This window comes from Falco punctatus (assembly GCF_963210335.1).
Source record: "Falco punctatus genome assembly, chromosome: 9".
Taxonomy (NCBI): Eukaryota; Metazoa; Chordata; class Aves; order Falconiformes; family Falconidae; genus Falco; species Falco punctatus.
Window position 1 is genome coordinate 51,539,898 of NC_137589.1, and position 27,905 is coordinate 51,567,802.

The 27,905-nt window shown below is 48.9% G+C and overlaps 1 protein-coding gene across 1 annotated transcript in view; it reads right to left on the reverse strand.

Annotated features, from left to right (window-relative positions):
• ASTN2 (astrotactin 2) overlaps positions 1-27,905 on the reverse strand; it is a 366,433-nt gene that overhangs the window by 302,244 nt on the left and 36,284 nt on the right. The window contains exon 2 of the mRNA XM_080402294.1: positions 6,790-6,977. Coding sequence (XP_080258420.1) covers positions 6,790-6,977 — 188 coding nt within the window. The remainder of the gene's footprint in view (positions 1-6,789; positions 6,978-27,905) is intronic.

Genomic DNA, 27,905 nt, shown 5'->3' on the forward strand with positions numbered 1-27,905 from the left:
AATCAAGCACTCCAGTTACATATTTTAACACAGTGGGGGGAAAAAAAATCTGCTAGATAGAAAGCTATAAAGTGTCTAATGTATTCACAGTAGCTAAGGTAGAAAACAGAGAGATTAGTGAAAAATTATTAACATAACAGGTGTCACTGTCACAAAAGTGACACTTTAAAGACAAATCCCTCCCAAATGAATTCCCTAAATACAAGAGCACACCGTTAACTACATTTAGTCCCCGTTTTGGATCATCTCTGCAAAGGAGGGGAGCGGAGAAGAGGAGGATGGTGAATGAAAGAGGCTGCTTCTCCCAGGCTACAAGAAGTTTGTTAATGGCTCATTATGGTAATGGAACTTGAAGCCAAAGAATGTCCCCACCCTGGGAAAGAGCAGACACCACCAACAGTGTCACCAACTAGCAAGCCCCCCTGCGCTGGTTCACGTGCACATGCATGATTTAATTGCTGTCCCCAAGGTGCTCCAGACAGCACAGGGCAGGTAAAGGTTATTATGGGGAAGTTCAGCTTCCAGCTATGCTGAGCTCCAGTCCCCAGATTAACAGTCTGCAAGCACTCAGCCCCACTGCCTTGGGTCACCAGACCCAGCAAAGGTCCCACCAGCCCCTTTGGCCACCCCAAAGCAGCTTGGGGAAGAGCTTAGGACCACCTTCAGCAGACTGGGGAGGACTGCTGATGGGACACTCCTCCAGACAAGGGGCTACCGGCTTGGTGTTTCACCAGCACAGAGCCTGCACCTCCCATCCACCTCCTGGGGATTTGGGGATGCTTGGTCCATCTGCACATGGGGGTGGGCATCTCCTTTTCCTCTCCCCATGTGAGGAGCAGTGACGCAACTCTCAAACAGCAACGTACTGAACCCAGCTCTAGAGGTTTTAGGGCTTTGCTTTTTTGCTTTGTTTTTTTTTTTTTAATAAAAACAGCTCATTGGAGATCAATTTAGCTTTTTAATACCTTTCAGATAAGGAAATCTGCTGCAGCAGCAATTCTCTCCCTACCTTAATTAATTCCTAAACATATCACAAGCTGGAAGGGCATGTTTTATGAATCTGGTTGACCTCCTGGTGCAGAAATGATGACACAGATGTTGTGCCTTCTTCACTACATCATTACTCATGTACATCACTTTTTTTTTTTTCCCCCCCCAATTGAGCTGGCTGACAGAAGCTCCCATGCTGCTATCAGCAAGACACAGTGCAAGGAACCAGAGTAAGGCTCAAGCAACATTCTGTATCCACCAGGGCACCCAGCTATCCCAGAGGACATGGTGCCATGCAAGCTGCAAGCACACGGTCAGGAGGGAATTAAAACCAATGGGAGGTTTTGCATCAGGGAAGACAAAATACATTTGAGTAGGGAAACAGGACACCACTCATGATGGCCAAGCAGAGGGGAATGCCGAAGATGACCGAGCCCGCACATGGATGTGTCCGAAGCCCATGGGACCTGGGGTGATCCCTCAGAAAGCTGTTTGCTAGGAAGGATGGGAACTGTCCCAGCTCTGCAAAGAGCTCGGCCTCCTCTCCCCTCCCATACATGCCAAGATAAGCCCGATTGCACTGGTATAACGTTATATCTATCTGTGGGAAGGAGAGTAACCCCTGCCAGCACAGGCAGTCAGAAAGGCAGTTGGGCTTGCACAGCGGTTTGGAGAAGACCTCACCACCCTGTCCAACATGCTGGCTGGATGCTGTGTTTAAGGCAGTCAAAGCACTATGGGGCTCGTTCCACCAGGTACAGCTGTCATCACACCCCAACGTCACGCAGGACAAGCACGATGCCACCCACAGACAACGCTTTGCACAGCCAAGCTGAAAGCCAAGAGCCTAATGTGACACAGGGTCCCCAAGGAAACACAGGCAGAAGAGCATGGGTGGAGGGAGAGTTGTGATATGGGTCACAGATGATGGGGAAAAAAAAGGAGGGGGGGGGGGGGGGGAGATGAATGCATTTGTCATCACTCTTGTTGGGTGACAGCAGCTTCAGGTAGGAGACAGCAACAGCTCCTAAAACCTCACTTGCTCTTGGATATTCTATTCCAGCAGTGCTTAAGGAACTAGAAAGCTGCCCCAGTCCGAGACAGCCACGAGAAACGGTGCTCGCCACCATCCACCTGCACAGTACATCAGACCCACAGGACCCCTCCCCAGCTCCACTTCAGAGCAGGATGCTAAATCAGAGTGAAGCATTTAAGAGCACGCTTTATACCCAACTCGGAGGCTGATGGAGCACAGCACCAATGGCTGATCATTAGGGAAACATCAGGATGCATAAGAACAAGAAGAAAAAAAGGAAACTTATAAATAAAAGCTAAAAAAATCCTCTGGGAGACCTAGAAACCAAGAGATAACTTGTCTACTGCCAGTATCAGCCAGCAGAAAGTAGGCAATAAAAGTAAAAAATAATAATATAAAAAAAGCAGCCTGATGAGGTCTGGTCACTGTTTATGCCCGAAACTGATATGCTTCTCTGCAGGGTGATGGTACAACATGAAACAAGGCTTCTGTGTGTTACCATTCTCAAAAAAGCCCACCTTATTTCCGCTGGAGCTGGAGCAAAGGCAGTGTGTAGCTCATTTACACCCCCCCACAGTCCTGGCTCTGATATCCCACAACCAGGGGTTTTACCAGCATCACTCACACAGGCTTCAGGGAGAAAGACCCATCCCCTCACCAGCAGAATGAGATGTGGCTTTGCATCCTCTTCCCAAACGCGCATCCCTGGCACTCGCCGGGCCAGGAGGAGCTTCTGGCTGCAATGGCCCTACCAAAGGCCTGCGAGGTAGGTCAACGCAGAGATAAAACATGACTGTCCTACCCATACCCACCCCTTCACCTCCCCAGAGCCCAGAAGATAAGTCCCCATCTACAGTGAACGCTGCTGGACATGGTCCCGGCTCTGAATTCACCACGACACAGAGCAATAATTGAACAGGGACACAAGATGGTGAGGAACAACAAAAGAATAAATATCTCTTATGTTTTGTTAAATACAGCAATTTACAAGGCTGGAATAATTAGTGGTTTAAAATGTTTTGACACAAGCAGCCCCAATAATCATGATAAATCATATCAGGCATATGCCCAGATCCTTGAAGTGACAGATGACAAACAGAGCAGTGACAAGACGCTCCGTCACGCAGGGAATCATTGAGTTAATGGAAGAATTATTGCTTCTGAAATCCACTCCAGTCCTATTGTGGGGAACATTCCAATTTATCAAAGCCAAATGAACATTAATTGCTGCAGCCTGGTAAGTTTTCGAGCTGCTGTGACCTTCATTGAATTTTAATCCAAAACAGATAAGATTTACTTCCACACAAGAGGAAACAACACAATTAAACCCAAATGACAGCTAAGATATGGGGAGAAAACACAACAGGAGTAATGACAAAAATATTGATTCCTTTCTACTTGACACTGCGCAAAAAAAAAAAAAAAAGGTAAATAAATAAAATCTAGCATTTGCATATTTGTTTTTTCCCTTTCTCCCTTCTTTTCATTTGGGAGACAAATTTCAGATGCTCAAGCCAAGAGGAAAGGGGTGGCAGAGAGTGATGGAGACCGAATTCCCTTTAACTGCAGTAATTAATGTTATGTCTCATTGGGGAGAGATTAAGAAAAAACAGTGAGGAAAGGAAAAAAAAAAAGAAATAAAAATAAAGTATTATTTTGCTGTCAAAGATGCCCTTGAGCTTCGGAAGGGAGGTGTGAAGAGGGTTATGGTCACCCAGTGCTTTTGTCCCAGGGCCACAGACGTAGATGGGTCCTTTCCTGCTGCACTGGAAGCAAAGCCACCGCAAACCAGAAAGCCATGCACTGACAGCCAAAATCACTGCGAGGGGGAGTAAAGCCAGGATTTACACCCAGCGGAGCCCCCATGCAGCGCAGAGGGGGTCCTGGCTTTAGAGGCAGAGCAGGAGCTGCCAGCCAAGCCATAAACATTTACAGAAATCCAAAACAACGTTCCAGTCACAGGGAGCTCAGCTTGGAGATGTCTTGCTGCCTGATAAAGCTTTGCCAGAGTACTCCCTAAGCGGGGGATTAGCGAGATCCCCCAGGCAAACCTTCCTCGGCTTTCTATAACTCAGCTGGAGGATGAGGAAACAGGTAAAAGTGCGTGTTACAGCCACTTAAAGGAGATGGAAGGAAGCACTTTCCCATGTCTCCTCCTGTCCCCCGTAGCGAGATGCTGGTTGATGATGAACGGGGCACACCGACCCTGAATGCCAAGGCAGCGCTGGGGTGGGCTGAAACTCCTCCTGCGCAGGGAATGGTGTTTTAGCCTATAGAGAACATGCAGGAGACATTGGGCTTTACAGTAGGATGCAGAAGGAAAAGCATTTGAGGGCCGGGAAGGTGGACACGGGGATGTCCAGCTGCATCTCAAGGCAGGAGAAGGGATACAGACACAGGGAGCACAGGGGAGGACAGGAAGGGGGTACCACAGCCCCCCACGCTGCAATCCAGCGGCTGCCAAGCAGGGCACAGCAGGGGAACCCTGCTGCTGGGGAGGCAGGAGGGCTCGAGTGACAGGGGCTCCTGGGATGTGATGTCGCTGGGGCCAGGGAGGAAAGTAACAGCATGGGAAAGCAGCCTGAACAGAGCCTGGGGACTCGGATTAAATATTCCACCTAAGATTTTTGCCCCGTGTTACTTTAGCTACAGAACTCCATGTGGTCTTGAAAGGAAAAAAAAAAAAAAAAAAAAAAAAAAAACTCAATAAAACACACATTTATCCTCTGCTAGTAACTCAAAATTTGGCTCAGGTTCATTCAAAAAGTTAATGAATCTTCTAAAAAAAAAAAACTAGGCAAAGTTTCAAGTCTACGCTGCAGTCCTGACCCAGGGAAGCAACGCACAGGGCTTCTCCTCTCCAGGGACACGAGTGCAGCCCAGACCCCAACCTGAACCCAACATCCCTGTCTGGAATCTCTGCTCCCATTGCAAGTAGTATCAAAGTTGATACAGAAAATGGAATTATGGTTCATTCTGTGCAGGAGGAACTTCTTGCTTTTGCAGAAGGGCAGGAGAGGGTCAGGGCATGAGTCAATCCTCACAACAAAGCCACAGATGCTCCCATGCCATCGGCTTCAGTAAGATGCGGCAAAACCAATCTTAACCACTTAATCAGCACTGGAGTGCAGGAACATTTCTGCTGTGATATGCACAGCAATACCTCCAGCTCCAGCCCACCGGCATTGCTGCTCCTATGCTCTGAGGTGCCGCAAATGAAGGCTACGGGCAGGAATTTCTCAAAGAAACTTTCTCTCTCTGATGCAATCCATTACAATCATCACATTTTTTTATAAAGAACAGCTTCAGCAAGGTCTGAGGACCAAGACTGAATCTCTCCCCACTAAAGCTCACCTGCTTTTCAAGCAATCGCAGGAGTCACCAGGCTCCAGAGCCAGTATTGCCCTGCAGCCACGGGCCACGGCTTTGTGGCTCCGGTTTGCCAACAACAGCCAAGCAATCCCACACTCAGACCAGGGATTGAGCTTTCCACACCCCAGACCTGCATTCTGCTGTCCTCATTCTTTGCTCTGTCTCTCAATTATTTTTTCAGGTTCATCTTCTAAGTGCACCAGTTTTACGTTCTTGCCCCGGGCCCCAATACTCCATCACACTGACATTTTTAGCAGGACATAAAAACATTCCCTAGCCAGCCCAGTAAGCTGAAGTCCCCAATTTGTTTCCTTTCTGCCATCCTGCATCTTATCTTGCCTAACTGCCTTAATGCTAAGCCCCTCTCTGTGCTCACAGGCACCCACTGCCCAACCTATAGCCCCACTAGCAAGGGCTGAGACACTCAAACAAACAGGTTTAAGTTGTAAAAGCCAACAGCTGCTTGTTCAAATGGAAGAAATAAAGGCTTTCTGCAGCCTCTGCTCCTCCTGCCAAAACAAAGGACAGAACCCATGGAGATGACACACTGGTTCCAGGAGATGAATAAATCCACCTTTTGCTGCAATGGAACCCCCATTCCTATAAAAGATTTTCCTTGGGCAAATAGGTGACACAGGATCTACAAACCTAGCTTTGGGTTTTTTTTTTTCTTTTATTGATGGGATCGTTTATCCCAATGGAGGAGTTAAGGGACAATATATTTAGTCCCATTTTACAGATGGGGCTCCAAAGCACAGAGGAATGATGGACCAGATCCAAATACATAGACAACTGCTTCAATAAGGCACTCAAGCACTTAAAAGGCAACAGAGCACATACATGATCTGTTAACAAAAGGTCACACAACACCCGGGACGGAGACATTCAAAGCAATATGGAACATTTTTTATTATTTTTTTTTTAACTTTTAAGTCAGGTTTATCCTTTGCAAAAGAAGGATCATGCCTCAGCCCATATTCACTCAATAGGTAAAATCCAGTTTCAGAAAGAAATGACCAAGTCCATGCCCAAAATCTTGCCTGTGCACATGTCCAAAGGCAAGAGCAAGGCAAGGAACACCTCACCAGTAGCCAGCAGATGCAGGAGGAATCACAAGCTTCCTTGTCACCCTCCCAACAGCTTCTTCCCTACAGTCTGTTGTTTTATTTAGTTTCATTTTCTAAAAAGAACAACTTTTTTTTTTTCTTTTTTCCCGGCCCATTCAAACACATTTCTCCCTCTCTGGAGGCCCAACCAAGAAGGGACACAGACATTTGCAAACCAGGCTCATCACATTGCCCCTTAACACCACCCTCCCACCACGACCTGGCTACTGTCCCATCCCAGAGAGTCTTCTGTGCCCTCTGATGCCATTGGCAGCTTTAACTCACCATGACTGAGATGTGAAGAATATGCATCTGCTCCTCCACTATCTCCGAAGGCTCCTGGAGTGTGGGGGGGGTGGCTCGGGAGAGCTGCTCGGCACTGCTCATGGAGACGTGGAAGTACAGGGTACCATTCTCCAGCCACTGCTGCTTCCAGTGCACCAGGGAAATGTCAGCCACTGTCCCCGACATCTCTGCAGGGACAAAACACACAACTTGAGGATCAGTTTTCTCCACGATGCTAAAAGGCAGTATTCTTAGCAGTCCAGGGAATCAGGACTTTGGAGCCCTACCACTAGTACTGCTTCTGATCTACAGGATGAGCTTGAGCACTGGGTTTTTTTTGACCTCTGTCTGCTGTTTCCCCCACACATGAACAGTAATAGTTATCTTCCTTAATAAAAACCAAGGGGCTACAAACTGCCTTGGGATTTCTAAACTGGAAAGGCAACAACTGTAAAAATAATATGTTGACAAGGTTCCTTTAACCTCCTATAGCTCTCCCAGCAAACAGGCTAGAAGAAGCTCCTAGAGATCTGTAGCCAAGCCCAAGGGAGGTTTGCTGCTCGGCACAGGGTGGAGGAAGGACACTTGGTGCCCAGCAAGCCAAAACACAGGCATTTGTACATATTCTGCTGGTGTTTACAATGGAAAACTTCGTCCAGGTTGCGAGGTAGCACTACAGCTGTGTTTAACAGGGGCATCCCCAGCACACACTAATGAGCACTGGCAAGAAGAAATGACCACCGGGCTTGACAAATTCCTCTTGACCTTGGGGTCACACGCCTGTCAGTGGTCTTCTGCAGCCTTCTGTTAGTGTCACATCCCACCCAGTCCTGATTTATAGCATAAGCACCCTGGGAGCCCCGATTACAGCATCCCAGCACAAACATCCACTGTGGCAGCTTCCCCTGACTTAGGGCACCACATCAGACTAATTAGGGGCTTAGGCACCCTGTAAGCGAAAGCCAGCTGAGATCCACAGCCCCAGCACAGCCAGAGCCAGCAGCTCCAAGCCTCAGCTGCAGCTCGTGCCTTGGCCAGGCAGCAGCAGACACAGGCAGCAGTGCTGACAGCTCCACAGCTGCCCATCAAGTCTTAAACGGATCTCTGCAAAGAACGGATTTGGCAGTTTGGCAGCCGAATCAAAACCGAAAAAAAAAAAAATACTAGCATAAAATGAGCCAAAATATTTCTCCTTCCACCACCTCTTTTGTGTTTGTTTTTCCATCTGAAATATAAGCAATGGGAAGAAAGTCAGGTCCTCTTAGTCACTGGGCCCACAGCTTCGGCAAACACTTGCTTTGTGAGAGACCCAAATTCAGTTCCCTCCTATCTGGGAAGGGTGAGCGGCTATAACGGAGCATGACCTGCTGTTTGCACAGTGTCTGCTCCAGAAAGGCCAACAGCACAAGTTTGGGTTTCCCTGGCACCACGGTGGGAAGAGAGACAAGGTCCTCCTTCACAGCCTGGCCACAGAGGGTCAGTGGGGAGGACAGGGCTTGCTCCCCTGCGGGCAAGGCAGCCAGGCAACAGCAGGGGCATTGTGCATTTATTTTCCTGAACCCAGCTGAGCAAAAGCACATCCAGTTCCAGCTTCCAGTGGAGACGAAACCCAGCTGAGGCTGTCCTGAGGAGTCACCCACAGCTTTCAGAATAAGATGTTTCAAGACACTTGGGTGCTGGCTCACGAGCAGCCATGCAAACTACAAGACCAGGCACTTCCACAGACCCACATCTCCACCCAGCAAAAAAAACATACCAATCCTTAAGGAACAATTTTTCTTACTCCCCAAATCAATACATTTCCCAGCAGCAAGCTCCTGGCTTTCCACCATGGATTAAAATGGAGCCAAGCACCCCCTGCTCACAGAGAAGTCCCCATCACACCCCTGGTCCTGCAGGATCTCCCCCCACTCCACAGCCCTGCTGACAGCAGGGACAAGGTTACACCAGCCAGCTCCCTGATTCAGCACCTCACTAATTACACTACTGACACACCTGAGCCAGCTGCCCTGTCACCTGAAGCTAATTGGAGGGCTATGCTCATTATCTCTGCCCTCCCAAGCACAGTGCCAGTCATTATCCATATCTCTATGCACATCTGAGCAGTCAAAGAAGAAAAACTAAACAGCTCCTGACCATGCGTGGAATCCATGAAGAGCCCATGCTTGCACTTCGGAGGGAACACGTGAACTCCCTGTCACATCCCTGTCATTGCAATAAGGTTGCTCCTGATAATCCCTTCCCTCCTTTAATAGAAATAGCCATTTGCTGGAGCAAATCAGTAGCAAGAGGTGTTGCTTGCACTCCTTGCCCTGTAAATCAAGCCATCCCCATGGCTCATGCTGCAGGACAGCAGCCTGTGCAAGACCTGGGAATCTAATGAAATTAGCCTCTTTGGAGATGAGAGACACAAGACTAAAGCAGGCAGCTTAAAGTGGTAAAAGAAAGGACAAAATGAGAGGAATATCAGGGCTGTTTAATTGCAGTCATCTTCCTAGCAATACTTCAAGGGTCTGTACTGAAAAGCATCTCCTTCTCTAATTAAAATAGCAGCAAATGCTACTTTTAGGAGTAAAAGCACTAACTCGGCTTTGGGATAGATATCACAAGCTCTTCCGAAGAGGCAAACAGGCCATGGGAGACACAAGCATCGAGACACAGGCCTCTGGCTACGCAAAGCCATCTTAATTCTGTTCAGAGGGACCATCACCCGTAGGAGAGGATGATTTACAGTATCACACACTCATCACACACACATCCCTGCAGCAACCCGTTCCCAAAGGGCTCAGGAAAGGGAGGTTATATCACCTAGACCACAGCACAGACTCGATGTGGGTGCTGCCAGGACCCCGCTGCTATGGTTCCCAAAGGCTACCTCACATTACGGAAGCAGGGAAAAAAACCTTCAGAGTCAAACTTTCTCCAATTTTTTCCCCTTGCGCACACATTTTTGCATGGGATGTTTAAAAGGATCACGGAGAACACTTCTGAGGAGTTCTGAGATATAAGCAATTTTTTGGATTTTAGCCTAGACTGAAGATAAGCCTGTTTCATTTTCAAAAGGTCTCTTCCAAAAGTAGAAACTTCAATTTAACATTCATTTCACAATTTTAAGCAAACGCAGCAGCAAGGCAATTTCTGACGAAAGTTGACTTGCCAAGCCTGGATATCATTTACTACACATTTATAAATACCTGTATCCTTTTCATCCCTGCAGCCCGTGTTGCAGGATACCTGACCACTACTACTCCCACCACTGCTGGGACATCATGAGCCTCCAATCAGATTTGCTGCTCACAAAACAAGAAAAACAAACATAAAAATCCCACCCTTTTCAAGCCCTGTTAGCTGCTGAACCGTTCGATATCCAAACACGGGGAAGTTTCGTGGCCTCATGCACTTGAGATGAATATTACACTGCCTGCGTTGCACTAGACACGCGTTGTCACTCCACTATCTACACAGCAGTTACAGCAGCAATAGCCCGTCCATCAGAAAGGATGCAATAGTCTGCAGCAAGATTGCCTGTTATCAGAGCTTTCAAATACTTTTGGAACAAATCAAGGGCATTTCTGCACCAAAACAGAACGAGATACAGTTAAGGTATTAAATGGGCAGCAATGGAAGAGCATTTGTAGCCTATAGCTATTTAAAACCTTGGCATCTAGCAGATGGGGAATTCTCCACTGGGGCTTAAACACAGATTCATGGGTAAAACACTGAGTAAACCAGCCAAACAGACCACAAAACATCTGCCACGCCATCTTCCTACCTGCTCACTGCACCCAACAGAGAACGGCAGAGAAGGGATGATGAGGGTCCTCTACGCTTGCAGCAGCCAGCCAGACCCCTTTTCCCCCCAACCAAGAGTCTGGCATTTGTCTGTCCCAGAGCAGAGGACCTGAGGAGCCTCTTCCCCCTGCAACAGGAGCAGAAATGTCTCCCCTGCAGCCTCACCTGGCTGTGGCCCCCAGCTCTTCACACCTGCTCTTCATCTCCCGTCACGCAGCTCAGCTGAGCCCAAGGACAGCACCTGCTGATGGTCTGCGTTGAGGAAAGGGCATACAGAGCACTAGAGCCTTTTCTGCCCTTCCTCAAGCTCTGAGTCTCATAAAACTACAATTTCCGCATTTTCCTTGGAAATCAAACACACAATCCAAACAAAATGTTTCCGGGGGGTCAGATCCTGACCTGGGCTCATGCCCATCTGAAGGTCATCTGCCCAGGAGAAGGGTGGGGGCAGGGGACAGCAGCAAACACAGCAAGATCCCTTCAGACTGATTATCTAATTCCATTTTTCCCTTCCCTGTTGCTACAATCCTTACATATAAACATTTCATTGAAGTCTTCAACTCGTATTACAATCAAACTTAAAAGCAAAAGGGCCTAAATGCATTTGGTTGGGAACCAAGACGATTCCCATAAAAGCAGATTATGCTGACATGATGAATATAAAATGAAACAGCAGATATTAAAGTTGGAGGATTGTTACTCTATGCCTTCGGGCTCCTGGCCACCCTACCCACCTCCTCCTTCCTCTCCGTTCCCTCCTGCTCCGTTTTACTGACAGCAGAGAGCTGGCAGAGATAGCCTTTTCACCTCTGCCTTCTCCAAGGCAGGCTGCCAGGCTCAAAATATTCACTTGGCTCCCCCCTGCCCTCCCCCCCCCCCCCCCCCCCCCCCCCCCCCGACCTTATGCAATGCTTCAACATTCATCAGTTATGCGGGAGGTTGCAGCCCTGCCTTATCTGTCATGGCGTTTTACAAAGCCTGTTTTATATTTAATTGGCTTGTTCTTGCTAATCTACCATGATTATTGTATTTTTATTTAATTCTTGAAGGTCATTATTAAAATAAGCCATTTTGCTTGTGGCAGTTCATCCCTGCACAGTTCCACACCCCCGGATAACCAAACCCTCCTTGCGCTTCCCCTCCTCTCTGCTCCTCAGTGCTGCTCAGACCCTGGGACCTGCTGGACACTTCTACTATAAGAATCAAACCCTTGGCATGACGGGTGAGAAACCTGTGAGTAATTTCCAGTGCACAGATCCAGGCTCCTCCTGCCTTTTTCCTCCCCACCTGCTTCATCCCAGCAGGACCTGCACCCTGCAGCCAGACTTTCATCAGCTCACCTGCACAGCCCATCATCTTAATCTGCTGGCAGAGGAAAAGCTGGAGATCTGTTTAGCGATTATATTTCCTTTTACAGCAGACTCAGAAACACAATCCTGTCCTCCATAAAAAGCCAACACTGGTAACTGCATCGTCCTCTTCTTGCCCATGCGTCACCCCTAAGCCTGCAACCCCATTTCTCCTGCTATTAGTCCAGGGGCTCTTCTGAGTTAATGTTCTCCAGAGGCACCAACCTCTGTGAAGTGTTAGTTTATAGATTCTTCGGTGCTAGCTACCACTTATGCTAATAAACCAAATTTATGCAGAAAGTCATAAACAGAGAGCTCTCCCCAGTGCCCTTGCCAGCACAGGATTGCTCCCTGCGGAATAGATTATCGCGCTCTGTGCAGACTAGCTCCAAAATGACTCTAGTAATGGGGCTTCCCCCATGCTCCCCAGGGGACTATTCTGCAGTCAAACAGGCCCTAACAGTTCTAAGGGTTTGGGTCTTTTGGTGGCAATGTGGTGGGGTTTTTTTATCCCAATCATTAGCACAGGTTTTTTTTTGGTTTGGTTTTTTTTTTCCCCCCCTTCCCCTCTGCTCATTTTTTTAACATTTTCCTTGCCTTCTACATCTACTCCCTGCTCCACTGGCAGTACTCCCCAGGGCAACACACAAACGCAGCTGCAGATCGTAAAAAGTAACAGAGAAGCTCAGAAGTTTAAGAAGGGGGAAAAAAAGATTACAAGCTCCCTCTGATCATCTTTTTTTCAAAGCCTCTGTCTGTGAGGAACACAGTGCTGCACCTGCAGGGCACTTCAGGGGTGGCTTCAGCACTGTGCACGTCTGCTGGGACACGGTGCATGTCTGGGGGTGGTGCTGCATGGAGGAGGTGTCAGGGAGCTTCGGTCTTGGGGTGGTCCAGGGGGCACCCCACCAACATTGTGGGAAGGCTCGGGCTCTCTCTCTGCATCTCATTTGCTCTGCCAGCAGCATCGTTATCTGATGTTGGATGGGAAAAAAGGGATTTACAGTAAAGTAGGTTTGGCTGGTTTTAGGTTTTGCTCAAACTACCTGGAAGAAGAAGAACAAGAAGCCAGACTTTGGGCATGCTCCTGGGTCCCGCCACCTCAAAGACTGCATAAATGTGGTAAGAGCTAAAGTGCCACCAAAGGGTCCCTGACAATCAGAGCAACACAACTGAAGGTGAGGAAAGATCCCAAGCTCAGCAAGAACCCAAAAGATGAGAAAGCCTCCTCAGTTCTGATGGAGACCCTGCCTCTCCCCATGGCCAGGCTGGAGAGGTACAGGGGCAGAGCATCCCCGCCGTGCTCCCAGGAGAACGGGTGCTCACCAGGGACGGCACAGCCAGCACCACCTCACAGATCATCCACACTGCCAAAGGCAGGTGACAGAGACAGCACCAGCACCACTGCCTGCCCTGTCACTGCTGCGAGCAGACGACATGCCTCCATGCAGCCTCAGGACGTCGACCTTCAGACGCAGCTAGCACACAGCCCTGTCCCACGCTGCTGCTATGGCGTCACGGGTACAGAAAGCTGTGACCAGGTGTGGTTCCTACGTTCATGATGCCCTGGCCAACAACCCTTCCCACAGACATTTTAGAAAATGCTGGGAAGGGCTTTGCACAGACTCTGCCCTGTGCAGGAGTGACTCCCAGGCTGAGCTTGCCAATGCTTTTGGCAACAGTGATGAGCCACAAAGCACCTCAGCAACTCTTCCCTCATGAACACCAGCACCGCTGGTTTCTTGAAGAGCTGGAAGACTACCATGTACATCTCAGCTTGAGAGCTTGAAGGTTTACACCCATTTACTGGTAAAATGCTCCCCGCAGGCTGCAGTCTGGTGGAAACAAGGTTTGTGGGTACGCCTGCACACACAAAGCAGAGGTACCTGGCATCCCTTCAGCTGGTGCTCTTCCCAAGCCCATTCACCTTTGCAGAAAAAGGGATTGTCATCCTGCATGTGGCACAAAGCAGGACACACAGAGCCCATGGTGGCCGAGAGGGATGTAAGGGAATACATGCACCGAGCTGATAAATTCAGCCACCAGCACATGAAATCAGACAGTGAGTCCCAACTCAGGAATGGCCTTCCTTGCTGCCATCACGTTTCATCATCAAGCTATTGAGCCATGCCACTGTACCGGCTGTCCCAAGGGTGGTCCACAGCATCAGCCCAGATTCAGCAGGCACCAATGCCAGCCCTTACATCTCCCTGCCTGACCCTCCGATGGCTTCAGCAATTCTGGGGCAGCTGTTTGCCATGAGCTGGTGTTACACTTGCGGGACCAGTGATGGTACTGGATTTGCTCCAGTGAATGTCAGGAACAGTGAACTCAGCCAGGACATTTGGATTCTTCCCCTCCTCCCACCAACCTTATTCATAAACATGGGATTTGTGGGGTTTTTTAAAGACTATTTTAGATAGATGTAATTATTGTGAAATACAGCAAGAGGTCAGCAGACTGCATCATCACACAGATGGTCCATGAGATGAGACAGGGTGAGCACAGTGGACAGCATCAGCCCCTTGCATGGCTCAGCCCCTGGAAACGCTTCGAGACAACCCGAGGATTGAGCTGCTCCAATACAGCTCCCACTCCTGGCTCTGGAGCCCTCTGCACCATTCTCCACATCCCTTCGGCCCTTCTAATCACAGGCTTTAGGGTCCCTGTATGCGTCAGTGAGCAGATATCGATCTGCCCGCACTGCTTACAGATCATAATCTGGCTTCACGCACCCTAAAGAAACTCAGCACACGCTCCACATTCTTACAGCTGCTTTGATTGCAATTCAGTCTCTAGTACATTACCCTTATTTCTAATGCCAGGGCTTCAGTGTGGCGCCTCAGGCACTCTAAAATTATTACAGGGCCCTTTTGACTTTCAATTCCCTTCCATTCAATTCCATTTTTATTTGTCAGCAGAGACTCCCATTGACCAGCGGTGGAAGCCAACAGCACGCAGGCAGACAGCGCTACTGCATGTTAAGCCAGTCCTATAGAAATCACTCACACGCAGCTCAACACGACAGGTCATCTCGGTTTGAATGAGAAATGCTGGGTCTGGAAAAGCAGGTGGCAGAGCACTCCTGGGTGCAGCTTTCTCAGAGAGATGGGACAGGCAGGCTCGGAGCAGCACTGGGGGTGCTCAGCCGCAGTCCCTTGACAGTGTCATCCACTTGGCTGATGCAGCCATAATTTAAAAAAAAAAAAGCAAGCAACTTTAAATATCAGAGCCCCTCTTGCGCATCCTGCGGAGGTGGCTTGCAAGAGGGATGGGTGTGAACATGGTACCTTGATGCACAGGTTTTGTTTAGCAGCCCTCTCTCCTACCCTAATGCCCACCCCTGAGGCAAGGCACAGGAGTTTGCTTTGGAGGTGCTTTGGGGTTTTACTGAAAAGCTCAAGCTTTGCCACTTCTCTGGATCCTCCTGGCTCACCCAAGAGAGACACAGGGTTCACTTGTGAGAGAGCACCTGAAGGTGTGAGGAAGAAGGAAGAGCTGAGTCTTTCCTCTTGTCACAGGAGAAAGAGCTGCTGGTCCATGAAAGCTGCTGCTGTAGAGATGCGTGAGGAAAGCTGCAAAAGTTTTCTGTTCCCCACTTACTCCAGATCCTCAAAACCAACAAGAGATAGACCTGATAAATGGAGGGGAAAAAAGTGTATCTGAAAGGCACAAGCACCAGTTTTTGATGGTCCAACTATTAATCCCTGTTAAGGAATTCAGTGTCTTTGATGAGGAAGCTTTTCTGTCGGCAATGGGCACACAACACTGCCAGACCTGGCCCATCACTATTTTAAGGATGGATTAAATGTGACAGGTTTTTATGAAGACAGTAGGGATGTCCTGCCTCAGAAAATTCAGCTATGAGCAGTGGATCAGCAGCTCAGCTGCATCAGGGCAGTAGCTCTACTCAGCCCTAAGCCCTGCAGGGACCAGGTCTGCCCTGCTCCACCTGCACCCCTGCCACACAGGACATCTTTCCATCACTGCCCCAGCCCCACACATGACTCCAGCATGTCTGAAAACCCCAGCTTGGCTCCTGCAGGACCACAAAAAGCCTTAGAGAGTCTGTTAGAGTCTGTTCCCACCTCACATCCAGGGGAACCACCTTTGGAAGCCTTCACTAGGCACTTGACAATAAAAAAAAACCACCTATTTAATCCTCAAGCCCAGGCACAGCACAGCTAAGGCGAGATGCTGGTGCTTGGAGTGCCGTCACCCACCACTACAGATCACTGCCTGCACGGTGACACGGGAGCTTTGCTTGGAGCCTGAATGGATCTGAAGTGTCTAATGACACAACCAGAGGCTACCGAGCAAGAGCTGCTGTGTGCGATAACCACTCGCTTGATTTTTCACAGCAGCTGAGACAGCCGTGCGGGCAGGCAGGGCACGGGCATGGCACTGCCATCGCCCGCAGCGGCAGCACGCGGTCCCCGAGTAGGCAGCAAATGCTGGCACATGGAGATGGGGCCGGATGGGTTCTGTCAATGTTTTAACCCAAGTTCCACAGCAAAAGAGAGAAGGTGCTCAGCCAGCCCCAGCTTGCCTGCATCCCTCCTGCTTTCTTTTCCTTGACACAGGCATTTGCCAGTGAGGCTGGGGTGTGGATGCTTTTTTCCAGGACAGCCAGCAGTACCTCAAACACAGACACCCTGGCAGCAGAGCAGCCCCAGGAGTCATTATGGCTCTAGATAAGGCTTGTGCAAAGAAAAACATTCAATTTTTTTTAAAACCACCCCTACAGCCTCTTCCCTGTGCAGGTGGCAGTGGCAACTGCGACTTTTCCTTTAACTCCTGAGTTTCAGCAGGAGTTGAGGGCTGGGCGTGGAGCAGGGCAGAGGGCTGCCCAGCACAGCAGGGTGGGCACTGAGGGGCAGCGGAGCACTGTCACACAGGCAAAGGCACAGGCCAGCAGCCGCGACCGTGCTTCTCTTTCCTGCAAGCTGTGGCAGAAGGGCAACGTGACCTATCCAGGTGACTTGAAGAGCATTGCAAAGCCAGGCAGACTTCACAACAAAGCAGAGCGCTATGTTCATTTTACAGCATCTGCCGCTCTGCACAGCGTATGCCAGGGAGTGAGTGAACGGTGCTGGCCTCGAGGGGTGAGCATTGCTCAGAGCTTGATTAAAACTAGCCAAGTGCTTTATAACCTCTATGCATTTTTAAATGTCTCTCTTTGGGAAACATACCTCTTAAAATTATAAGGTAGTTTGATAGCTCAGGGCACTGCTCAAACTGTGAAGCAAAGTAATGGTTTTAGAATGGTTCCTCCACAGACCTCCCCTCCCAATAAGCTCTTGAGCACTGGGGGGGTCCCAGCAGAAACTCCCCATGTGCTGTGGTGGGATGGGCAGAGGAAGACAAGAAGGACAGAGGAGATCTTGCTGCTTTCTAGAGAGACATACACTAGGACAGTTCTACCTGCTGAGAGGTGGATGTCCTTTCCCAAGGAGAAAGAGCCGGCAGTGTAAAGGAGAGGAGCCGGCTGGGCATTTTCAGGCAAAAAGCAGGTAGTGGATAACTTGAACTCTTCAGCCCATGTGTCACCTGGAACACCAGGTGGGTGCATTCAAAGCCAAGTAGCCCGCAAGTTCTGGGCATAGCCTTGCCCAGAAAGGTAAAAATATTAGCTACCAGGAATGAATATTTGCTGGAGCCCATCCACGTGCATGACAGGGCTCCCACACTAACAAAGTCCCTTCCCTTGCTGTCAAGGCAGACATCCACAGTGGTTATAAAGGATTAAGGATCTCCCCTCTTCTCTGGGAGAGGCTTTTGAGTGCTTGCTCCTTGGAAGGCCTCCAGTTCCCCAGAGACCAGGTACCCAAGGTACCACGCAAGTATCCAGCTTCTGCCTTAGCTGCTCACAAACCCCAGATTCAGCTCTTGCTTATAGAAATGAGTTCTTGCAACCTCACAGAAAACTCACTTCTCTCTAAGGATATTACACCTTAACCCAGGAGCAACCTTGCATGTTTATCTACCCCAGCACCCAGAGGGATGCCATCGGCCCCGCACACACTGACAGGGTCCCATTGCCCAAGCACCACCAGGTTTCTGCAGGAAATAAGCACAGCAAGGGCTATCTATGCAAGAGCAGCCTGTTGCTCCCCGAGGATGCCATCCCAGGGTGCCAGACCCCCCCTGAGCAGGACAGACCACCCAGGCTGCCTCAGCCCTGGAGTGAAGGGCCGCAGTGGGAGGCTGCAAGCCATCAGACTGCCAAAAGCAAAAGAGTTTACTGAGACAGAGCTGTGAAAATCCTCACGTCTGTCTGGACTGACTCACACTGAAATGAACTGGACTCAAAGCAGCTGATCTAAGAGCACAGGGAAGTTGCTGGAGGGCTCAGAAAGTGGCATCGTAAGATGAGGAGACATTAAATTCCAAAATAATAAAAGTAACCAAATTTATTGAGGCTTCTCAGAGCCTGTGGGCAAAATAATTTTTCCTCATTTAAAAGTGAGTAAGGCAAAAGAGAAGCTAAGCAATTTGTCAGAGATTAGAAGTGATGAAGTGGCAGAGACCGAAGCCTGGAGCAGCCATGTCCTCACAAACATGATCACCACCCAGCCTGGCGCAAGCAGGGTCCTTTCTCACTCGACCAGGTGTCCTAGCCATGCCTTGCAACAAGTGCTTCGCCTGCTGTAATAAGAGAGCAATCCTGGGTTGCTAGAAAGCCCTGCTGCGCTGCTGGGGGTAGCCAGGCCATCATAACACCCCCGTCACCATGTGGGGGGTGCCAGCCCTCTCTGAGGGTCGGGGAGATGCCTGTGATGGTGCCAGGGTGTGACAGCACAGGCAGGTCTCCAGCCACTGTGCTTGCCCAGAAGTTCCTCCAGCTCTGGAGGTAGCTTGAGCCCGCTGGTGCCACATCTGTCCAAACAGGCAGAGCAGGGCCAGCTTTGCTGTCACTGCAGCCCTAACCCAGCTTTGCAGAACTTTTGACAACTCACCATCAACACACACCACCCCAAACGGTCCCACTCCTATCCCAGCCAGGTCACCTAGCATTCCCCATCACTGGAAATGCTTCATGAGGCTCTTCCTGTCCCCCATCCTTCTCTCCCATCACTAACAACAAGCCTATCATCCCATTCCACCCCTTCATCCTTATTTTCCCCTTCCCATCAAATTCAGATCTCTTGCCATCCTCTACTCCATGAGGAAAGGCTAATCCATGTCCCCAGTAACAGCAGACCTGGTGCTCCCATCATTAGATCCAAAACCATCATGGTTTCATGGTTGTATCCCCATTTGCTGTCCTAACAGAGTTCTGGGGAAAGCTGTGCAGCAGCTGCCCAAACCCAGGCCACCTAAACAGATAGAGACATGGAGCATTTCCACCCCTGATCTGCATACACAAAGGTCATGGGAAAGAGGCAGAGGAGGATGAATCCTTGCAGCCTCATTAGAGGGAAAGAAACTGTTTCTGCAAATAATAATTGATTTCTAAATTTATCCCCTAATTAAATAGGTTCCCTGGATGAATCTGCATGCAAGCTGCAAGGTGATGATTTAGTGCCTGGCTTCCTACAGGAACGCATCAACACATGTTTGCAAATTGTCTCTCTCCCAGATTCAAAGGCAGGGTGATCACCTCTCCACACCAGCACACCCAGAGCAGACGGGCCCCTCCTGCCACCTGGAGCTTTCAGCAAGCCAAGCCAAGCCAAGCCAAGCCAAGCCAAGCCAAGCCAAGCCAAGCCAAGCCAAGCCAAGCCTTCCTCTGCGCCAGATTTATCAGAGCCGTATGCAGGGGAGAAGGACATATCCACTCGTCCCTGTGCTCCAGCCCAGCAGGGCCTCACCTGTGGTCCAGCACAGGGGACCCATCATGACCAGAGCGTGCAACTCACACCCTGCCTAAGCCGGCAGCCAGCCAGAGGATTTTTTTGCAGGCAGCAGCTGTAAAACTATGGCAAAACTAGAAATGAGCTGCCTAAACTCAGCACGTAGAAACAGCAAGAATGAGAAACATTATCTCCAAAACATGCTCTTGCTTCCTACATCAATTCCACGGCTGTTCCTGTCTAGTCGCTTTGACTTTTTCCTACAGACACCATCAGCTAATAAAACCCCAAGAGACGGATCCTGGGATAAAACCAGGCTACAAGCTCTGCAAAAATTAAACACATTTATCACTCTTCTGTGGAGAGCTCCTTTTGGAAACCAGAGCGCCCTGATACTCTCAGACAAGCATCAAAGGACTTCGGACGTGAGAAGTCCACGTTAACTTGGAAAGGCGATGGTGCCGAGCAGCCCCGTTGCATTAAAGCCCATGCTAATTAGCTCCTGCTGCCCAGGACTGTAAGCATGGGGCCTATAGCCTGTCCATACCCAGTGCTGGCTCAAAGCTCTTCCCTCCCATAAAGAGAGGCACTTACCTGCCTTTCCACACCATCTTCTGCCTGTCAGTAGCAGCAACACCTTTCATCTCCTCCCCATCACTCCCTGCCGACTTTCCACCACCCAAGATCATTTGTGCACCAGCCATAGAGGTCTGCCTTCCTTCAGGGCTCCAGCCCTTCACAGTGTTGAGGCTTTGGGATCTACAGACATAGATCATCTCTCCTGATGCCCCACACGCTGGGCTTCCTGCTCCTGGCACATGGTGCTTGCAAGGCTGAGCCATAAATGCAGCCTGGAGATCCTTCATGGTGCCCATCTCCACCACACTGGGCAGACACTGAGAATCCCTCCATTCAACCTTTGGCTCTGCTACACGCCCCAGAGACATTCATGAATTCAGATATTTATGGATCTACCTGGCCCTGGTGGGGCTTCTGGAAGAGGTGCAGCCTGCATGTCCAAATCGCACCACACTGAAAACAAAGGAACATAACAGCTGCTCCTGTGGAGATCTAAGGAGGCTCTCCTGAGGCTTTGAACCTTATCCTGGTCTGTGGTGGGGAAAAAAGACCACTTGGAAGTTTCCCCATGAGGGAGAAGGGAAAATAACCTCTCCATCTATCCCTCCCAGAAACAGTGCAATGAAAGGGTGAAAGACAAGCATCAGGCACAGCCCAGCCAAGACCACGGACATTTACTGTCCCAGGGTGACTATAGCACATGTGGACACCTACCCGGTCACATGCTCTTCTTTGAAGAAATGCCAAAAGATGGGATTTTTCCCTCCTCCTTCCCCCAGAAAACATTCAAAACTGAAGCTTCTCCATGGTATTTTGGATTTCTGAACACTTCTCGATGAAAACTGTCTTGTTAAGTGAGTTCTCAATCAAAACATCACTACCGCAGATGGAGCTGGGGCCCTAACCTACTTCTGCACTCAAAAATGAAAAATCCATTAGGTGGCTAAATACTTTAGGAACAGCGTCCCTTCATCTCCCTGCTTTGGTTCTCCGTCTGTAACAAAGCATCCTCCTTTATAAATTGCCTCTGAGAGCCTCAGATCTCTTCTAAAAGAAAACAGTATTATTCACAGGATGGGAAAGAGATGCAAGAAAGCTAATTAGTCCTCGTACAGAGGAGTTTGCAATAGACAGCATTTAAATGAAGCCTGATTTTTGGATCACAGGGCTAAAAATTTCGCGTTGCGTCACTGGCTTTCTCTTCCAGAGGTGCCTTTTTTGCTCACCTTGAGCATTTTTAAAGGCAAAGAAAATTCCTTTAGGTACCAAAGCAAATTCATAATCTAGCTCTCCACCACTTACCAACTTGAGCGTATTAAAACTCCGTTAAAAGCAGAGCAAGATGAGTCCTTGAGGCCCTGTTCCCCAAGGATGTGTGCACATAAAGCAAGGAAAATGTGTGGTTATTAGAGTTTAGCTTTATTGTTTTCATAAAACACACTGAAGATTGTGTTTATGATTCTGGAGAAAATAAACCCCTCTCTCCAATTGTTAAAATAATGAACACAAGATACTCCAGTGACTTCTAAACAATCAAACACTTTGGACTTGCACAGCACCCTCTACTCAGATTTTAGAAAAGTCTGTACAAGAATGAAAATAAGCCTGGATGGGTGGGGGATAAATTCAGCATCTCACCTGACAGCCAAAGGAAGCAGAATAGTTTATACAATTACCACATGAGGCCAAGTTACACGGATGGGAAGGGAGCTGTTCAAAACACCACAAAGTTGCTTAAGAGCCAGTTTGGCTCATTTGCCATAACACACCAGCTTCTGAATGATCAATTCCCATTTGAAAGCCATACATGAGCATGAAAATCATTTAAAAACACTCAAAACCAAACAAAAAAGGAAAATCTCAGCCAGCACCTTCGCTCTGGCCCTTGCACAGGTCACTCACAGAGCCTTCTCCCACAGAACGTTCACACCTTCAGAGGGCTTTTGCCTGCCCTATGTCCCTACCACTCTGAAGGGCTTCTGCATCTGGCCACAAGAAGACATTTGTGTCTACCACTGCATCCAGTCAAACAGCATTGCCCAAGGAACCACCCAACAGCCTCCATCACTTCTGCTCCTCTACCTCCAGCCTGGAGGAAGGACAAACCAAAGGGGTTTTCCCCCTCCTTTAAATATTACGACGGCTATGTGAGGTTATGAATTATTGAACGGAGCTGTCTCTTCAGTTTAGCACAATGATGATGGAAAGGAAACGTGGACCACAGAGGAGCCACGTCCTCAGCATGGGAGCAGGACAAGCGAGCCAAGGGGCATGACCAAGTGGGATCCTTAACCAACTGCTTAGTGTCTCTGTCCATCCATCATAGCCCGACACCAGCCTGGCACCACTCACACTGTGGGGATCGAATTCATCTTGGAAGAAGCCAAGGGAAATACATCTTCCACAGCAATGGCCTGGGAAGGGTGGGAAGCTCTTCAGACAGGTGAGCCCCTCCATATCGCTGCACTGCTACTTGAAACCCTGGGCTGAACCAGGACCTGAGACCCTCTTGGCCATGTCCAACAGTTAACCTGGACAGGCTGACCTGGCAGAAGCACGTCTTGTTTGGAGCTCCAGCACAAGGGAACAGGCTGGGGGTAGGGATGGAAAAAGCCAACGAGGACAGAGATACTGAGAATGTGGTGGCAGAGTCTAGCCTTCAGATAGTTTTGCAGACAGTTTCTGGAAGGTATTACTGCCAGCTCTAAACCAACCTATTAGTATAAGCCTTTGGGGCTTGTAATAAAAATCAAGATGTTTTTTTCCCAGAGAGAGGTTAGATGGAAGATGTCTGAAAATTAAAGCAGCAGACTAAAAAAAGATTTCAATTCCATCCCTCCCTTTGCGTACATTTACTCGCAAGCTCCTTGGAGACAGAGGTCAGCTCCGGAGCAGTGGTGCCCCAGCTGCATTCATCCGCAGGACCGGCAGAGCATGCAACGGCACTTTCTGCTTCTCAGACCCACCTTGCTGATTAATTGCATCATTCCAAGAATTCAAAGAAACACCAGATTTGATACACACAGCCAGATCTTCAAGTTGAGGCAGCAACTGTCCAAACTGACAGTCTCTAAGCATCCTGACCCAGCAATACAGCCTAAAACTGATGAGAATGGAATAGTTTCCAGGGCCCCACTGTTCCCTCACCTGCAAATGTCTTCTGTGGGCCTCCTTCTGAAAAAGGACATAACCAAACCCAACATACCACCCCAAAGAGATTTGAGTTTTATGAACTAAAACCTATCTACTCGGGAAAAGCCAAGAATCAAGTTTTCCTGCAAGAAATTTGCCACCGCGGCTGCCTTTGATCATCACATCACATCACACACTGTATTGCTACCTGTACTCAAGGTTCAGACCATCATTAAACACCAGAAATAAAACCCAGTGTCTTCCCAGAGAAGCACACAGGAGCCCAACTAGGTCCTATCCTGCTCTTTGCCTCCACAAAATGCAACTTAATCCTCCACCTGCGATGACTGTTGGGCTGGTCACTACCTGCCTTGTGAATCCTGCCCACTAGCTCTTTTTTTTTCATTCTGGATGTTAATGGAAAGAAATCTCTGGATCCATTTGAAATGAATTATACTCCAGTAATTGCAGCTGCTATAGGGCAGTATTAGGTCAAACTGCCCTTTTTGTGCTGTGTCTCAAACACTAGAAATGATGAATGGGCTCATTTTCAGCAGAGCTGGATGCTCACAGCTCCAGGTGAAGCCCAGGCAAACCGCAGATGCTCACCACTCCGATACCGCATCGCTAGTGCCTGCCAAGCACTTCCATTAATAAAACATCCAAACTCACACTACATAAACACAATTTTGGCTCGCATTGCTTGCTACTTGTTGTCATCGTCCCGTAGGTCCTCAGCACACAGCCTCCCGGAGCCATCCCCAAGGCTGTCCTCTCCAGGCTGCGTTTGATGGCTTAAGAAATCCATTCCGCCTTCCCCCCAGAAGGACCTTCTCAGCCCAAAACAGAGATCCTCTCCTCCCATGCTAGCTCTGTGTTAATTATTAAGATAGGGTGGGATTGAAGAGACTAATTACCACTGTAAAGTTACTCTCCTGAAGGCTGATAAAGGAAGTAATTAGGATGGACAAGCATGGATTACAGAGCTCTAAATCTCTCTCTCTTGTCAAGATAATGCTGCTGCCCAACCTCACAAACGACAAACCGAGTCTGTAGGCAAACACAAAGCAGTTGTGGAGACCAAACAACGGGCTGGACCCTCACAGAACACAGACCCTTTGTGCTGCAGCACAAGGGGATCCCTTCTCCAGCAGCTCCAGCCTGGGACCGGCCTCCAAGATGCAACCCGAAGGACCTCAGCACAGACACCCTGCCCTGGGTTGGGTGAATTCATACTCGCCCCCATGTTTCTTGCCTTCCGTGGTGGGTTAACCTTGGCTGGCTGCCATGCACCCACCGAGCCACTCTCGCATTCCTTCATTGCCAACTCTTCTATCTCCTCCCCCTAAGCGGTGCAAGGGGTATAGGAAACGGGGGCTGCCACGTAACCCCAATGCACCTTCACAGTCAATGAGATGGTGGTATGTTCCTTCAAGTCAGCATACCCAACACCTTCCCACCTCTGGACACCATGCTTTCGGCCACTCCGCCCTCATCTAGTCTATTCTCACCTCCCCAGGTATCATCTAAGACAAGGAGCACACTCAAGCAGCAGATAGAAGGTGACAGCTATTCCATTGGGCTGTCACAGGACATGTGTCCCCTTGACTTGAGGGCAAGGCTGACATTTCACAGTGTCACAGCAGTGCACGACATCCCTGAGAAAGTGGCTGCTTGAAGCAAAAGCCCAGGGCCTGGGAAATCCCAAGAGAATCAGCCCCGTGCATATGTCCAGCTACCTTCCATCCCATGCCTGTCAGCTTGTTTGTCCGTATGGAAGATGTCTCATGGGTAAGATACATCCGCGGCACCTCAGGGGACCTGGATTGAAGCTTGACCTCCACAAGGGCCAGCCTACGTGACCTTGTGTGAGCCACGTTGTGTTTCACGGCTACCAGAATACAGACGCCCGTACGCCACATCCCTGTGCTCTGCAGGCTGCAGACCCCTGCAGTTCTCTGCGTTTTTGCAGTACGCAGCAAAAGTGAGGGTCGAGCTTGGGCAGAGCTGCCAGCACCACTGAAATAAATCTTCATATAGACAGCACAGTGCATGAGAGCGAGCTAACTCACCCGAGCTCCCCAGCAAGCGAGCACAGACCACTTGGCTTGTGCTCTCTTCCAGCTGGAGCAATACCAGCTCCCAGGGTCACGTTCCTACCGCAGCCGTGCACATCTCACGTGCATTCCTCATGCATACACACAGATTATTTTCCTATAACGATTTTGGGCACCCTGCACTAGAGCATTTATAACTAATACATATTATAATGTTCCTGTTCACCTGAGACACTCAAAACTTTCCTGCCTCATTTGTCAGATTTTTTTATTTTTATTTTTTTTAAATACTTCTTCCCCTCAGGCCAGTCAAATCAGTCCAGTTAATTTTAATTTCCATGGACACAGAAAGTCATCTCAAGGTCATTTTTGGGTTATTTTCCAGTTTCAAATCTAGAGGATTTTTCAGGGTTTGCAATTGAGGATCCTGATTACCTGCTACATATTGAAATAAAAAGGAACCAGCTGAGGAAAGACAGTGATGAAGCACCCCATTGACACCCAGGTAATTAAGGAGAAACTAACATGTTTGTTGGCTGAAACAAGGTGGGAAATGATGCAAACCACTTTATACTAGCAAGGAAGAGAGGAGGGAGGAAAGAAAAAGCAGCAGCTAATGGGTTTCCATCAGAAGGGTGTGCTTTGCTCAAGCCAAGACCTTCCCAGGGTATTTGCATTTCAGTGGGAAGGTTGTCCGGGTGCCACACAGAGGCTTTTGTCACTTCTGATCAGAAAGACAGTGAAAAAAAGAAACCAAATAAATTGCAAAATACAAGCTTTGTGATGCACGAGATAGATCAAGGCGGCCCCATTCTGAAGGGGAAAATAAATAAAAGAATAGTTAAACAAATAAATATATTGTCCTACAGGTTCAGAAGCACTGAAGCCTGGAGGTTTGCCACAGGATAGTCCAGTCTCCTGGTCAGCCTTAAGCATTAAGGTCCAGGAAATTACTCCCTTGGGAAACTGGCGATTCCCAGTGTCAACCCAGCTCACAGCCAGGACTGGACGATGCCGGACGATGCCGGGGCTGCAGCAAGAAACAGCTTTCCCGGTGAACTCCAGCATTTGGCTCCCAAAGCGAGCCCAGTGCAGACATGTCAATCTGCACTCCAAATATGTTTATTAAATGTTTTCAATATCGTGGTGGCAGACCAAGAAATGCAATCAAGTCTGAGTCACACATCTTCCCCAAGTCCATGGGGACCGCGGGTACAAGCCTGGTTTTGTTTCTTTCCCAGGGAACAATCAAGATACAGGACTCTAAGCTCAAATCACTCACACTCTCCAGGGGCAGGACGGTAATTAGTTTGTGTGCATTGGAGGCATTTTCGCTTTCAAGCCCTGCTCAGGCAACCTGGCAGGAATACTGGAGCTGTTGGGCAGGGAGTGCTCTAGAGAGACCTCATCCTGACGGTGGGTGCTGAGCAGGTACAATGCTGGCCTCAGCCCCTTGAGAACTGGCCTTGTCCCACCAATTATTTGCTATCTAAAAAGCATCTCACTCCAGGCTGGCGGGTTTTTTTCCCATGGGCAAGCACCTTCCAGAGAGGAGTAGCTAGGAGGCATAGCTTATTTCAGTCTCTGTAAAACCAACCAAATCCTATTATTCTGGATGTGCTTCATCCTGCCCCCCTCAAGGCAGAGCTCATTTGGTCCAAGGCACCACCACCTCCTTAAGCACATGATAGCCTGGAGACACGGGGGGGAGGGCAAACCCACAGCCCCCCAGCACCAGCAGGGCTCAGAGAAGGGTGGGCAACATCAGTGAGGGCAGCACTGGACCACCAGAGCCTTACTCTCAGTTTTAGCTCTGCTCCAAGCTAGACTCAGGCTGCCGCGGAGTGGTTTGAACAGAGTGGTCCAGTGCTACGGAGCCTTCCTTCAACAGCAAGTCCTCTCCCCTGGTCACGCAAGGAGCCTTGGAAACCACAAGACACCCTCAGATGGAGCCACCAGCGAGTACATGGGCAGTGCACAGCATGACCCGCGCGTCTCCAGCTGCTCGGGTCAGGTCTTTGCAAGATGCTAATGCTGTAAGAGCGCAGCTGAAGTCAGTACTATTTTCCTGCTGACTGTGAAATTGATGAGGGAAAAATAAAAAAAATTAAAAAAAAGGGAATGTGTTGCCATGTACATTTGTCCAGATATAGCACTACCAAAGGCAGATTGGACGTCAGGGCACAGCCATGAGATTAAGTCATTTCTCTGTTTGCTGAAAGCATTAAGGAAAAAAAACCTTAAAATGTTTTTCTGTGAGCTTAATGTTTCATTTGACAATTAGTTCTGAAATAGCTAATGCTTGAAACAAAGCCAAAAAACCCTGAATTTTAGAAAAAGATCATTAAATCACTCTTGGGTCAAACCTATTAAAAAAAAAAGAAAAAGAAAATGCTTGAGTCAGAAGAATC